This window comes from Paramisgurnus dabryanus, chromosome 6 (genome assembly GCF_030506205.2).
Source record: "Paramisgurnus dabryanus chromosome 6, PD_genome_1.1, whole genome shotgun sequence".
NCBI classification, from domain to species: Eukaryota; Metazoa; Chordata; class Actinopteri; order Cypriniformes; family Cobitidae; genus Paramisgurnus; species Paramisgurnus dabryanus.
Window position 1 is genome coordinate 47,185,298 of NC_133342.1, and position 12,915 is coordinate 47,198,212.

General features: G+C 38.7%; 1 protein-coding gene across 1 annotated transcript in view; it reads left to right on the top strand.

Moving 5' to 3' along the window:
- Positions 1 to 281: 281 nt before the first annotated feature.
- LOC135767333 (uncharacterized) overlaps positions 282 to 12,915 on the top strand; it is a 29,904-nt gene continuing 17,270 nt past the window's right edge. Inside the window, exons 1-3 of the mRNA XM_065276974.2 lie at positions 282 to 571; positions 5,361 to 6,635; positions 7,503 to 7,611. Of these exons, the coding sequence (XP_065133046.1) occupies positions 376 to 571; positions 5,361 to 6,635; positions 7,503 to 7,611 (1,580 nt within the window). The 5' untranslated portion in view covers positions 282 to 375. The remainder of the gene's footprint in view (positions 572 to 5,360; positions 6,636 to 7,502; positions 7,612 to 12,915) is intronic.

Here is a 12,915-nt window from a genome sequence, read left to right on the forward strand (position 1 = left end):
ATTTTTAATATGATCATAATCTTTGTCCTACGATGTCCTATCTTTATGACTTTAAGCTTAATGTTTTGTCTTTATTCTTCAGCAATTATTTTCCCACCCCTCTTTTTCATTAAGTCATTACTTTATATAATAGTGTGTGAGGATTTATGGGCATAATTGAGACGCATAGTTGTTTTGCTAAATCCATTGTAAATCAGTGAGCGTCTTCTCTCTCCAGTACAGCAGGAGGCGCTGCAGCTCTTTAGTCCGCCGATAAACTCACTAAAGAAAGAAAGAAAGAAAGAAAGAGCGCGCGTGTGTGATTTGTTTGTGTATCCTCAGCGGTTTTCTCTCTTGAGTGTAAACAGAGTCTTGCCTCTGAGGATTTTAGCGTTGATGATGAGTAAACAGAGCTTACATGAGGATCAAACCTCCACAGAGTCTCTGGATTCTGTCTGTAACGCTGGAGAACAGCAGCAGATCCTGCAGACCAAACTGAAGATGTGTTCAGTCAAACTCATCGACTGCAGGGACATCATGATGAAAATAAAAACTAAACCCACAAAAGAGAAAGATCACACTAAGGCATCAGGTATGTCTCCTCAATTATTGTTGTATTTTTAACATTTGTAACTGTCATGCGAGCACCTGTTTTGGGTTTTCAATCACAAAATCACTAATCACGTTGCACTTAAAGACTAAAAAAATGTAAGTAATAAAATTTTAATAGAGGACATTTTAAAGCCGTTAATACTGCGCATGCGTGTACCGAACAGGTCGATCCGTCAAGCACCTGTTGTCGTTGTGCTTTTACGCCAATCCGTTTGCAGTGCGTTGCTGACCGGCTGCTTCTGCGTATAAAATGATTATGTGATTAACGCTTTCTGTGGGAACTCGACCTCCATATACAATATAACATAGCCTCCTGTGTTTCTTTCACATAACCAGGGCTTGACATTAACTTTTTTGTTCACCAGCCAAAGTGGCTAGTTGTTTTCCAAAGTTACTAGCCACTCAGCATTTTCACTGGCCACAATTTTGTGCTGGTAAAATACATTTTATATGATTAAACTTGACTTTGGCATCTTTAAATGACTTTAATTCGAGCAAATTTACTTGGTTTTTACTTAAATTAGATGCAGATTGAATTTCAAATGCAGTCATAAATTAAGACTACATTTATTAGCTGGTATATAGACCATTTCAAAAGATGTAAACAACACTGGTCCAGAAGCACTTCCTGTTTCAGTTTTTTAACACTAGATAAACGTTGGGATAAAATAAACCAACAAAACATATAGTACTGAATTAACTGAGGTAAAACAAACATCTTAAAGATAATGATATATGTGAAATGATTAAAAAACAGTCACAAACTGAAACAGGAAGTGTTTCTGGACCAGTTTTGTTTACATCATTTGAAATGGTCTATACCAGGTATATAGATCATATCATATATTTAGGTGCATGAAAAACATGCTAGTAAGGCATAAATAGATTAACTTTGAATGATATATGATATATTAAAAGTGGAGCAGGGGTGTAGAAGATTACCTAAAAGATAAACACAAAACCTCTCGACAACCACTTTAAATATTTATTAACAACAGCACTGTCAAGAAATGTAGCCTACATGAATTTTACTGTCAACTTGTTTATGCAGATTGTATTTTATAAGCTTGATCATGGTTTCTGTTAAAAGTGATTAATCTACATTAAAATGATGTGCGAACCTCTCAGCTGGTGGGTTTCTTTGATTTCGTGTGCATTCAGGTATGCGCTGAATTTCTCTCCGCTCTTGCCCTGAGAGTGTGCACGCAATTTATATCTCTTCAATCACTTCCATGCAATTGTTTTATCTTTCCCGAAGTGTGTATGCGCAGACTGCATTCTCTTGTGCATTCGCAAATCCATCAGCCCTCGCGCGCTCTCTGGAAGGTGCCGCTTTGGTCCGCAACGCTCCACTGATCGCACGCGCGTCTCAACAAACGCTCTCTGTGCGGTGGTGCAGAGTGCTCATGGGAGTTGAAGTTTCCCAGTGTAGCATTGCGCATTGTTTATCATTTCGCTTAACTTAAGAAAACTCCAATTAAAAAATTATATTTAACCTGCCAAAGTTGCTAGTGGGATTGTCTGTCTTACCCGCCACAGCCGAAATCTACCTGCATTTGGCGGGTTGGCGGGTGTTAATGTCAAGCCCTGCACATAGCAAATACTTTAGATACATAAGTCAACATAACAGCATAATAACAAGAATAAGCAGACTAGAAAGCAGGATTGACATGCCAATTGTATTATTATTATCAAAAAAACAGCAATATTACTCAAATAAACGTTGAGGTAAATACACCAAACACAGTGTTAACCGCACTAACAATAAGACTAAAAAAGCGAATTAACAGTGGAAAAACACATTGGCCCTCATTTATCAAAAGTACGTACACCAAATTTCCAGCGTACACCTGGCGTACACCCAAAACCACGGTGACTTTGAGATTTATCAATATGGACGTTGGCGTACGGCACGCTCAAATCCTACGCCAGCTCAGGAGGTGGTGTACGCACATTCTGAGTTAGTGCAGAAATGCGCAAACAATTCCTAACACCACAAAACGCACTGACAAATGAAAATATATGATATATTATGACCCACTGTAAAAAAACAAAAACATAGTAATTATAAACTTCAGTGTTTATTTTTATGCAACATGTACTTCAATGTTTAATTTGTGAGACTTTACCGAAGCATTTGATTTGTATGCATATGTATTCCTTCAGTTGAGAGCATGGGCGCTTTACCTGACGTTTCAGGGCAAAGCATGTGAGCGGATCGGAGCGGAGCCTTGAGCGGTGCGGTAATATTCCATCAAAGCGCCTCTCTAAAAATTCCGCTCGCTCAGCACCGCTCGTTGAACCCAGAACGCCCTTTAATAATTTGCTAGTTCGAGAATCTGTAAAAACGTCTAGCAATAAGTTATGGAATTCAAGCCTTCTACATAAATGTAAAGTAAAAATCAAAGTTAAGATTGGACAGGAAGAAAACATTGAAAAGAAGTGCGGAGAGACTGTAAAAGTCAGCAAATATTCATCCTGGAATCTGAAGCGGCACATTGCAAGAAAGCACAAGGATGTGCTACGAAAACATGGTAATAATGCATCAAAAGGTAAGCTAGTTACATACTATTCGATGATAAATAAATAGCTACTCATGAATAGGTAAGGTAAAATGCTTGTGTTGAATGGAGCCATAAATCCGATCATGATGACATGCGGACAAAATCATGGCCACGAATTATCTTTTATGCTACATTATGAACACTTCTTTTTCTTATTTAGTTTAAAGTATGGCCATAAATATAAAATTCGTTCCCAATATTCAACAGTTTGTTCCTTGGAATTAATTATTATAATTTTTCGTCATTACTATTACAATTATTATTACTTCAAATTATGAATTAGTCTAGTAAAACATGTGGATGTCGTGGAAACAAATTGTTAATTTGAATTATATCCGGAGCTCCGTATCAAACTGGATCTTAGCTAACAAACAACTGTATGTAAATACAGAAAAACACACTACAAAAGTTACTACATCATTTTAAAATATTATTTAAAAAAAACTTAACCGAACCATTAAGCAGACATATAATTTAGATGTAGGCAACATTAAATAATAATAATAATAAATAATTATTCTTCTAAATATCAATTAAGCGTCATTAATAATAAAAATAATAATACAAATATTACAAAATGTCATGCAATTATTAATGTGTTTTTAATCCCGCTCTTTAAACTCCCAAATAAAACAATTTTGTTTCTTTCCACTTCCCTGGTTTCTCGTCTCTGCCGTCTTCCATGTGTCAATGTCGTAAAATGAGGGCGTGGGGGAGGTGGAGACTTGAATTTATATGGGCTTGTTATTCTAATGACGATCGTTTTCAGCCGCCGCATTTATGAAGGGCAGATATTGCGTACACCTGAATTTCAGAGGTACGCACAGCTTCATAAATCAGGCGGTGAGAGGAGTGTAAGCATAATCGTACGCCAACATATACGCCCGTTTCTACGCAAGAATGATAAATAAGGGCCATTATCTCTCAAAACTTTATATGATAAAAATTATATTTAAATGAATTATATTATTTATTTACCAACCTGAAAGCAGCTGATGGTGATTTATTACTAATAGGCCTATTTTAAAATGGCTGCATCCGAAAACTCTAAATTGCTGCCTCTTTAGCATTCAGAGAACACGTAAATGGAACAGGCAAGCAAATGCGCGCCATGAATTCAGTGAAAAGGTGTGCTTTTGGCGCTGCGCGCATAGGATTGTGGGTGATTTCAGAGTGTGAAAAGGCGTGAAGGCTACACATGTGCATCCTTTTCTGTATATGGGATATTTCTCGAACGAAGGACTCAGTCCTTCATTGGCATTCCGAGGATCCTCGACATTGGAACAGGATGGCAATGATGAATCATCCTTGAAATTCTGGCTTCCGAGGATCCTTTTCTTGACATTGAGAAACACCTCCTGACTCCTGAGATCTTGTCCCACAATTATATGCGTTTGCACGCATGGGGAATTTGATTGGTCTAGCCTGGTCGAGTTCGAAAAAATAAAGTGTCTGGGGCACAAATTTAGTGTAAATAAAGTTATATTTTCACTTTTTACACCTTTTAATTGCATTTCTAGCGAGAAATTATTATTGTAGTTTTCAAATATGTGATTAGTTATGACAAAGGCGCTCTCTGTTTATATTTCAAACACGCTGCAACAAGTCAGCTGCCTAGTTTTCGGACTCAGCCAATATGGCGGCTTTGAACGGAAGTAGGGAATACATACTTCCTGTTGCACCACTACAATCGCCACTCATAATAATGGACTGACAGCTGCTCGTTATCTCCCAAACATGAATTTACTTGTCAAAAATAACAATAGCAGATATTGTTGAAAAGTATGTAATAATGTTACAAATTCTTTTTTAGTATTTTTTATTATCAAGAAATGTTAGACAGATACACATTTTAAATAAAATAACGAGACATTAATTCACTTCTGCTCCCGTTTATTGCTATGACATTGTGCGTAGTGCATATTAATTATATGTATAATCAATCCTGCTAGCCTCCAATTACTCTCATTTGCCGAGACACAAGGGGGTGTGGTTAGGGCTTTTTTACACTAGTTATGTTGTCTTCATTGTAATAAAATATGAACAAAAATTCATTGTTATTTACAAACTTTGGTTTATTTGATGTGCAATGACCTGTCTTCTGTCTATATGTGTGAATCTAGAAAAAGATACAGAATTTCGATTCTTCATCCTTTGTGTAAATAAGAGTGAAAAGACAATTTAATTGTTTCATGTTTCTTTCAGATGTGAAGAGTGATTCATGTTTGGATATAGAAATAACGTCCTCAACATCAAAAGAGCGACTGACGGCACAAACTTTTTCCTGCATCACCTGTGGAAAGACATTTAGCTTAAAGAGATATTTAAAGAGACATGAGAAGAATCTTCATTCAGAAGAGCACAGAGAGAAAAAGAAGCAGCAGTTTCCCTGTGAGCAGTGTGGGAAGATTTGTTGCAATAAATTTAATTTAGAGGGTCACATGAGGACACACAGTGGTGAAAAGCCTTTCTACTGCACTGAATGTGGAAATTACTTCAGAGTCAAAGGAACTCTTAAAAGACATCAGAAAATTCACACTGGAGAAAAACCTTACAAATGCTCTCAGTGTGACAAGACGTTTGCAAATTTAGGTCTCTTAAAAGTCCACCAAAGGCATCATACTGGAGAGAAACCTTACGCTTGTGCTCACTGTGGAAAGCGCTTCTCTACTTCATCTCAATGTGAAGTTCATAAAAGAGTTCATACTGGAGAGAAACCTTATCACTGCAGTGTTTGTAGGAAGAGTTTTAGTCAACTGAAAAACATGCAAAGGCACAAGAGAATTCACACGGGTGAAAAACCTTTCCAATGCTCTCAGTGTGACAAGATGTTTGCTCAGTTCAATCACTTAAAAGCACATCAGAGAGTTCACACAGGAGAGAAACCATACCACTGTAATGTCTGCGGGAAGAGTTTTAGTGGACACAGTTCCTTACGAAATCACAAGAGACTTCATACAGGTGATAAACCTTTCAAATGCTCTCAGTGTGACAAGACGTTTACTCATTCATGTTACTTACAAATCCATCAGAGGGTTCATACTGGAGAGAAACCTTATCACTGTAGTCTCTGTGGGAAGAGTTTTAGTGGACAACCTAGCTTACAAAGTCACATGAGAATTCATACAGGTGATAAACCTTTCAAATGCACTCAGTGTGAAAAGACTTTTTCTCATTTATGTTCCTTAAAAGCCCATCAGAGAGCTCATACGGGAGAGAAACCTTATCAGTGTAGTGTCTGTGGGAAGAGTTTTGGTCATAAGTCTGCCTTTCTAATTCACCAGAGAATTCATACAGGTGAAAAACCTTTCAAATGCTCGCAGTGTGACGTGACGTTTACTCATTTAGGTTCCTTAAAATCCCATGAGAGAGTTCACACTGGAGTAAAACCTTACTTCTGCACTCAATGTGACAAGAGCTTCTCTAAGTCATCTCTATTCAGAGGTCATCAAGAGAAAGTTCATACTGGAGAGAAACCTTAACACTATAATGTTTGTAGGAAGAGTTTACCTCCACCATCCACTCCCCTCCCCTGTTGCAAGTTATGTGTTTTTCATGGTGTACTGATGATGTGTTTATGTTCCCACACTGTACTCTCCACTGGAGCATATATATGTTATTCTGTATTTCTTCTTCAATCCCCTGTCTTCCTGTCCTGCCCCCCATTGTCATATTGTATATATTGTATATACCTGTACCGGTACCTGTGACAATAAAGTGCTACTGCTACTTCTGCTACTTCATACAGGTGAAAACCTTTCAAATGCTCTCAGTGTGAAAAGACGTTTGCTCAGTCAGGTACCCAAATGCAATGCTCTACCATTGGGCTACGCATGATAATTATGAGCAACATCACAAATAAATACAACAGAACAAACATGCAAATGAAATAAAACAGTGCTGTTTAGGTTTTTCACATTTATCTAACAGTACTATGTTATGGAGTATGAAAAATTACTAAAAGTTTTATTTTAGGTTATGATGTGCTTAACAGAAAAAACCCAGCTTAATCCCTTATCTTGCTTTTGTGCAATACTCCTCTGTTCATACTGGGTTAGTTTTGTCAACTTGAAACTAATCCTGTAACCCTGTGTTTGTTTAACCATTTTCATTGTACAGGCCACTGGTCTAAAGTCAATGACACAATGTTGTTGGTTTTTTAAATGAGCATGTTAGTAATACCCACCTATAAACAGGACAACAACGCCAGACCTGCCAACCTTTACGCATTTTGCATAACAGATACGCATTTAGACACCAAACTACGCTGCTACGATTTGTCACTTCAAAATACGCGAAAAGCCTTTGATGGCTTTGAGTTCAACTGTCTGTGCATTTGTGCACTAGGCAACTCGTCTATGGATGTAACATTGGGCAGCAACCTGTTGGGAAAAAAAGACGTCGACCAATCACAGCGAAAGGAGTATAAATGGAGGTCGGAGCCAGCTGCAAATGGGTGGGTTAGCAGCAAGTGGGTGGAGCTTTAGCTGCAAGTGGGCTGCACAAACTTCCAGAGGATTCACCACCGTCCCATTTAAAGCGTAACTCCTCCTACTTGCACATTTCTGAAATCCCTCCTACTTGCAGCATAAGCTCCTCCCACTTGCGGCATAAGATCCTCCCACCTGCAGTCTCCGGGCTGCAGCGATATATACTTGATCACAGCGCTAGTTTTAAACTCTTGAAAGCGGAGAGCAGGGAGCCGTCAAAACGAATAACGAAAATAACAAAATAGTTTTTCATCTCGGTCCATCTTCATACTGTGACTTGTTTTACAAGGGAGGATGGTTCTAAACACTGTTTTTAAAGGTAAATGGGCAGGGTATGGGAATTGTGAATTGCATCCATTTTAATAAGCCTGCCAACCAAGGGCGTCTAGACCCCTTTTACTGTTGCACGTGCTCCAGTGTAAATCTGTTGTACCCAGTGTCCTATGTTGTGCCGGAAGTTTGAGTTTTAAGTTTATTTGCCAATATATTAATTTACATTGCTAATCGCGACAAAAAACCTGAGCTTTATGAAAAGTAATTCACGCTTGTAAACGCGTTGCAGTCCCACATTAACGGAAAAGACAAACTGGCGCGAGCACGCAGAAATTAAGCGGAGCATCTGTTTACTTTTTGTAGTACTTACCCCCCATTCAAACAGACAGCGACCAGCAGTAGCTGAGCGACGCGATCTCATTAATTTCAATGGAAACCGGGCAACTTCGAATGCGGCGTCACCCCTCGTTCAGACAGCCAGCAACGTTATCGCTGTGTGTCACCCGTCTCTTTCAATGAGGCGTTTCTAAATCTCCTTGTCATAAACAAATGAGTACCATCCACGCCAGTAACTGACCAAGAGAAGGATGACGTGAACTCCACTGCTTCGTTCTCATTGGTAGTCCCTCCTGAAATTCGCTCGACATTTGCATAAAGTTAAACTTTTCTTAACTTTCTCGTGTCGCTGGACATGCCCATACGGTCGCCAACGGTTTCGCTCGTGCCGCCAGAAGTCACCAGGTTTCCATTGAAATGAATGAGATCGTGTCGCTCTGCTACTGCTGGTCGCTGGCTGTCTGAACATTCGCCGCTCACTCACACCCCATTTAGACAGCCAGCGACCAGCAGTAGCAGAGCGACGCGATCTCATTCATTTCAATGGAAACCGGGCGACTTCCGGCGACACGAGCGAAAGTGACCGCTGGCAACCGTATGGGCGTGTCCAGCGACTCGAGAAAGTTAAGAAAAATTTAACTTTATGCTAATGTCGAGCGAATTTTGGGAGCGACTACCAATGAGAACAAAGCAGTGGAGTTCACGTCATCCTTCTCTCGTCAGTTACTGGCGTGGATGGTACTCATTTGTTCAGGGGCGTAACTATCGGTAAGCAGGCTAAGCAGTGCTTACAGCCCCGGACCAATCAGGGGCCCGCCCGACTGGAAGAATTTGATTGACAGTCGGCGGGCCCAAACACATATTCGTTACTATCCGCTGTTCCCAGTTTTTCTCATGGGTTTTCAATAGGCTTGTTCGACTTCATGCGGCGCCACAAGAACCGGCAGCCGGATGACATCAAAGTTCCGCGAGAGCGATTTAAAAGCAAACTCCTCCGTATGGTTTCGCGAATCACTCTCGCGGTAGTTTGACGTCACCCGGCTGTCAATTCTTGCAGCGCATGAAGTCGAACAAGCCATCGCCCAATGAAATCACCGCTAGCGATAGAGCCCAACCAATCACAAACAGGGTTTCAGTGCATGTTTGAAAATCGTCTGGTTAGTATCTTTTGGTTTCTTAGCTCAAACAAGAAACACTAACGCTTTAAATATCCAAACACAACACCAGACACCTAAAGCAAAGCACAAAGTGCAGCAATAAGTAAACACATGATTTTAAACAGTATGATCGATCCTGCGTATGTAATGATTGAGCTCTGTTTTGTCTGAAGTTTAGAGCTGCTGTGTGCATCATGCCATCCAGAACTGAAGCCCGGAAAATGCCTCTACAAATTATAATGTGGTTATAATGTAACGCTATAGCCTATAATGTAAGTCTTTTTAATGTATTTAGACCTAGGTGTATGTGTGTGTAGTCATAGCAGTGAGTAACAATATGTTATAGTGTGCTGTCACCAGCAGTTTTTTTTATATGTTATGGTGCGCTGTCACCAGTGTTATGTTTTTGTTGTGGCGCGCGTAGGCTATTTCTGATTTTGTCAGTCATCTAATGTCTCTATGATCCTGTCCTGTCCTATTCATTGTAGCTTGCTTGTGGACATTGCGTCATCACGTGCTGTAGTAAAGGGCCCGCCTTGATAATCCTGCTTAGGGGCCCGGTGTTGGCTCGTTACACTTCTGCATTTGTTTATGGCAAGCAGATTTAGAAACACCTCATTGAAAGAGACGGGCGACACACAGCGATACCATCGCTGGCTGTCTGGACGAGGGGTCAGAAGAGCATGTGACGGCACGCGAGAAAACATGACAAAACAAAAGTAAGTTTCTAAATAATATCAATCTTATTCTTACTCGATTGTTACTTTTGTGCAGAGCAGGGAAATAGAAGCAGAAAGAATAGATGATGAGGGAGGTAAAACGAACTAACTTTATATGCTCAGCCAGTCAAAATCAAGTATAGAGTTATGCATTATTGCTGAGGAAATCAACACATGTTTGTGTACGCTTATGTATTGTCAGATATGAAATTACTATTTTTTAAATTACAAAAATTTACAAAAACATTACTTGGCTGCTACGATAAAAAGCATTTGTGCATGATCGTTTGTGTATATAATCTGCATAGTGTTTCAACCTGCTGAAAAAAACTGCATAGACCAGCATAATTCCCATGCTGGTTTGGTGCTGGTTTAGCTGGTGGTCACCAGCACACAGCACCAAAACACCACATATGCTGGTCTTGCTGGTGCTGGTGTGCTGATGACCACCAGCGTAACCAGCATGGGAATTATGCTGGTCTATGCTGTTTTTAGCAGGTTTAAACACTATATGCAGATAATATACACAAACGATCATGCCATATGCTTTTTATTGTAGTACCAGCTAAGTAATGTTATTGTACATTTTTGTAAAAGACTCATTATCATCAGTACTGTAGAATGCAAATCTGCTAACATGCCATTTATGCCTTAAAACATATTAATACTGTTCATGTTAGGTATGTTAAAGTAGTGGGAGGCCTGTGCCCCAGTTAAGCTTCATATCAACGTGCCTGCTGGAAAATAAAGCAAGGATATAGCATGCTATTTGTTGATTCTTTGTTATTTATAATGTCCCATGTATTTAAGACATATGCCATAGGCCAATACAATTTTCAATTATAATTAAGTTTTGTTTAAGAGGCATATTTTTTGGGATTGCCTTTTCATTAAAAGAGTTCTTCATAGCCTACTTGTATGTTGGGAACTATGTGCTTAGTAATAAGTTAAGTGATAAGCGAGCATGTGAACTCAATCACTACTGATGAGCAAATGTGCCTGACCTTGCGCCGCTGCAGTAAGTTGCTACTAAAATTTTTTCCAAGGTTAGCAGGTCTGCAACGCGCGTTTGCTTATCACACACATGGATGCGCAGCAGCACACAGTATGAACAATTAAAGGATAAAAATGTAAAAGATTATTATTGAGTCTCTTGGACATAAATGAGGACCGATTATGAGATGTTAGAAGGCGTAAGGAGCTGCTTCACCTGTAGCCTGGCAAGTAATTAAATGTTTTGCTCTAAACAAATATTTTTTTTAAATGTTTTTTTTTAAATGCTACCCTATAGATTTATTGTATATGATGACTTTGTACCTAAGTATATGGTCGGATGCACAGCGAAATCCCCAGTATTTAAACACTGGCTTGGTGTTTATATGGGTAACAAATGAAAACATCTTATTAAAAACCTCACTTTATTTCTGTTATTTGTTTCTCTACTTTTTGAGAATTATTAGGGGTTTAGATTCTGATGTTTTATTAAAATGTTTGGTCACCATTATGATGATCAGTGTTCCCTTTAGTTGGTTAGTTTGACTCTAAGCTTGTGTTTTCACTTGTTTTCTTTGTAACAGTGTTTGACAAAACACATTAATTATTATAAACAAGGACTATCACTTGATACGGATTACAACAAACAAGTTAAAGAAAACTTAACCAATTTCATCAGTTATTATAAACAGTTATTTGTTGATTTTAGCAGGGTTGTATGATCTGACTGTCCAAATCTTTTTTTATACATGCAGGGAGTTATTGCTATCATCCAGATAACATGAATCAGTCCATGAATCACAACCATGGTGACAAACATAATGTCGCAATGCATGCTGGGATCCACCGTAGTATAAAACTCATGACTCCCATCATGCATTGCAACATAAATTATGTCACCATTGTTGCAATTAATGGGCTGATTCATGATATCTGGATATACGTGAGGAAACACAATTTCTGGAATGTATTTAACAATTATATTTGAAAAGCTTGATCTGAGGAAAGATTTGTTAATGAAATCCTATAGAAAATAATATATTTTAATTATTAACTAATGTTTAATTATCTATGAGTAATACATTTTTAACAGTCTAAAGTAAACAATTTACTTGACAATCGTTGTTTTAACATTATTTGCCACAAATAACGTGTTTGATAAACACTGTTCTCAAGAGAGCAGATCGGATCATCAGTCAGTCACACAGCATGTTTACACTTGGCAACGTCAATTTACTTTTATATTAAGGTAACCGATCGGATCGGTCTATTTAATATTTAAATAGGCCTAAGTCTTCAGAGAATGGCCCTGTGTAATGCCATCCTGAAATGGTGGATTTTCTTTTCAAAAGCATTGTCAGTTGAGGGACAATTTACAAATCAAAGATAAGGGTAGGAGTCTCAGTAGTGTCCATACGGGGTTCTCCTTCTTTTTTCTAACAGTTCGCGAGAGAGGGTCCGGCGTTTTGCATGATGTTGACCGGCGAATGCAGACACGATGGCTGGATTGCATAAACAATACACTGAAATTCGATCACAATACATCCTTAACTCTGGACCAGGACACCCTGATTGGATAACATTCCGATCAGACGTGCTTTTACACTTTTTTCAATGTGTATGTAGACAACATCCAGATACAGGTTGCATGTTAAGGCAGTGTAAATGCAGCCTATTTTACGAAATTGCAAATTAATCAGATTGTTTCACTTACTGACAAGGTTAAAAGTACAGCTGTTTTCTTGAGTTCACGGTTTCAATGACCCTTGCGTACACAAATGTTACCTTATGT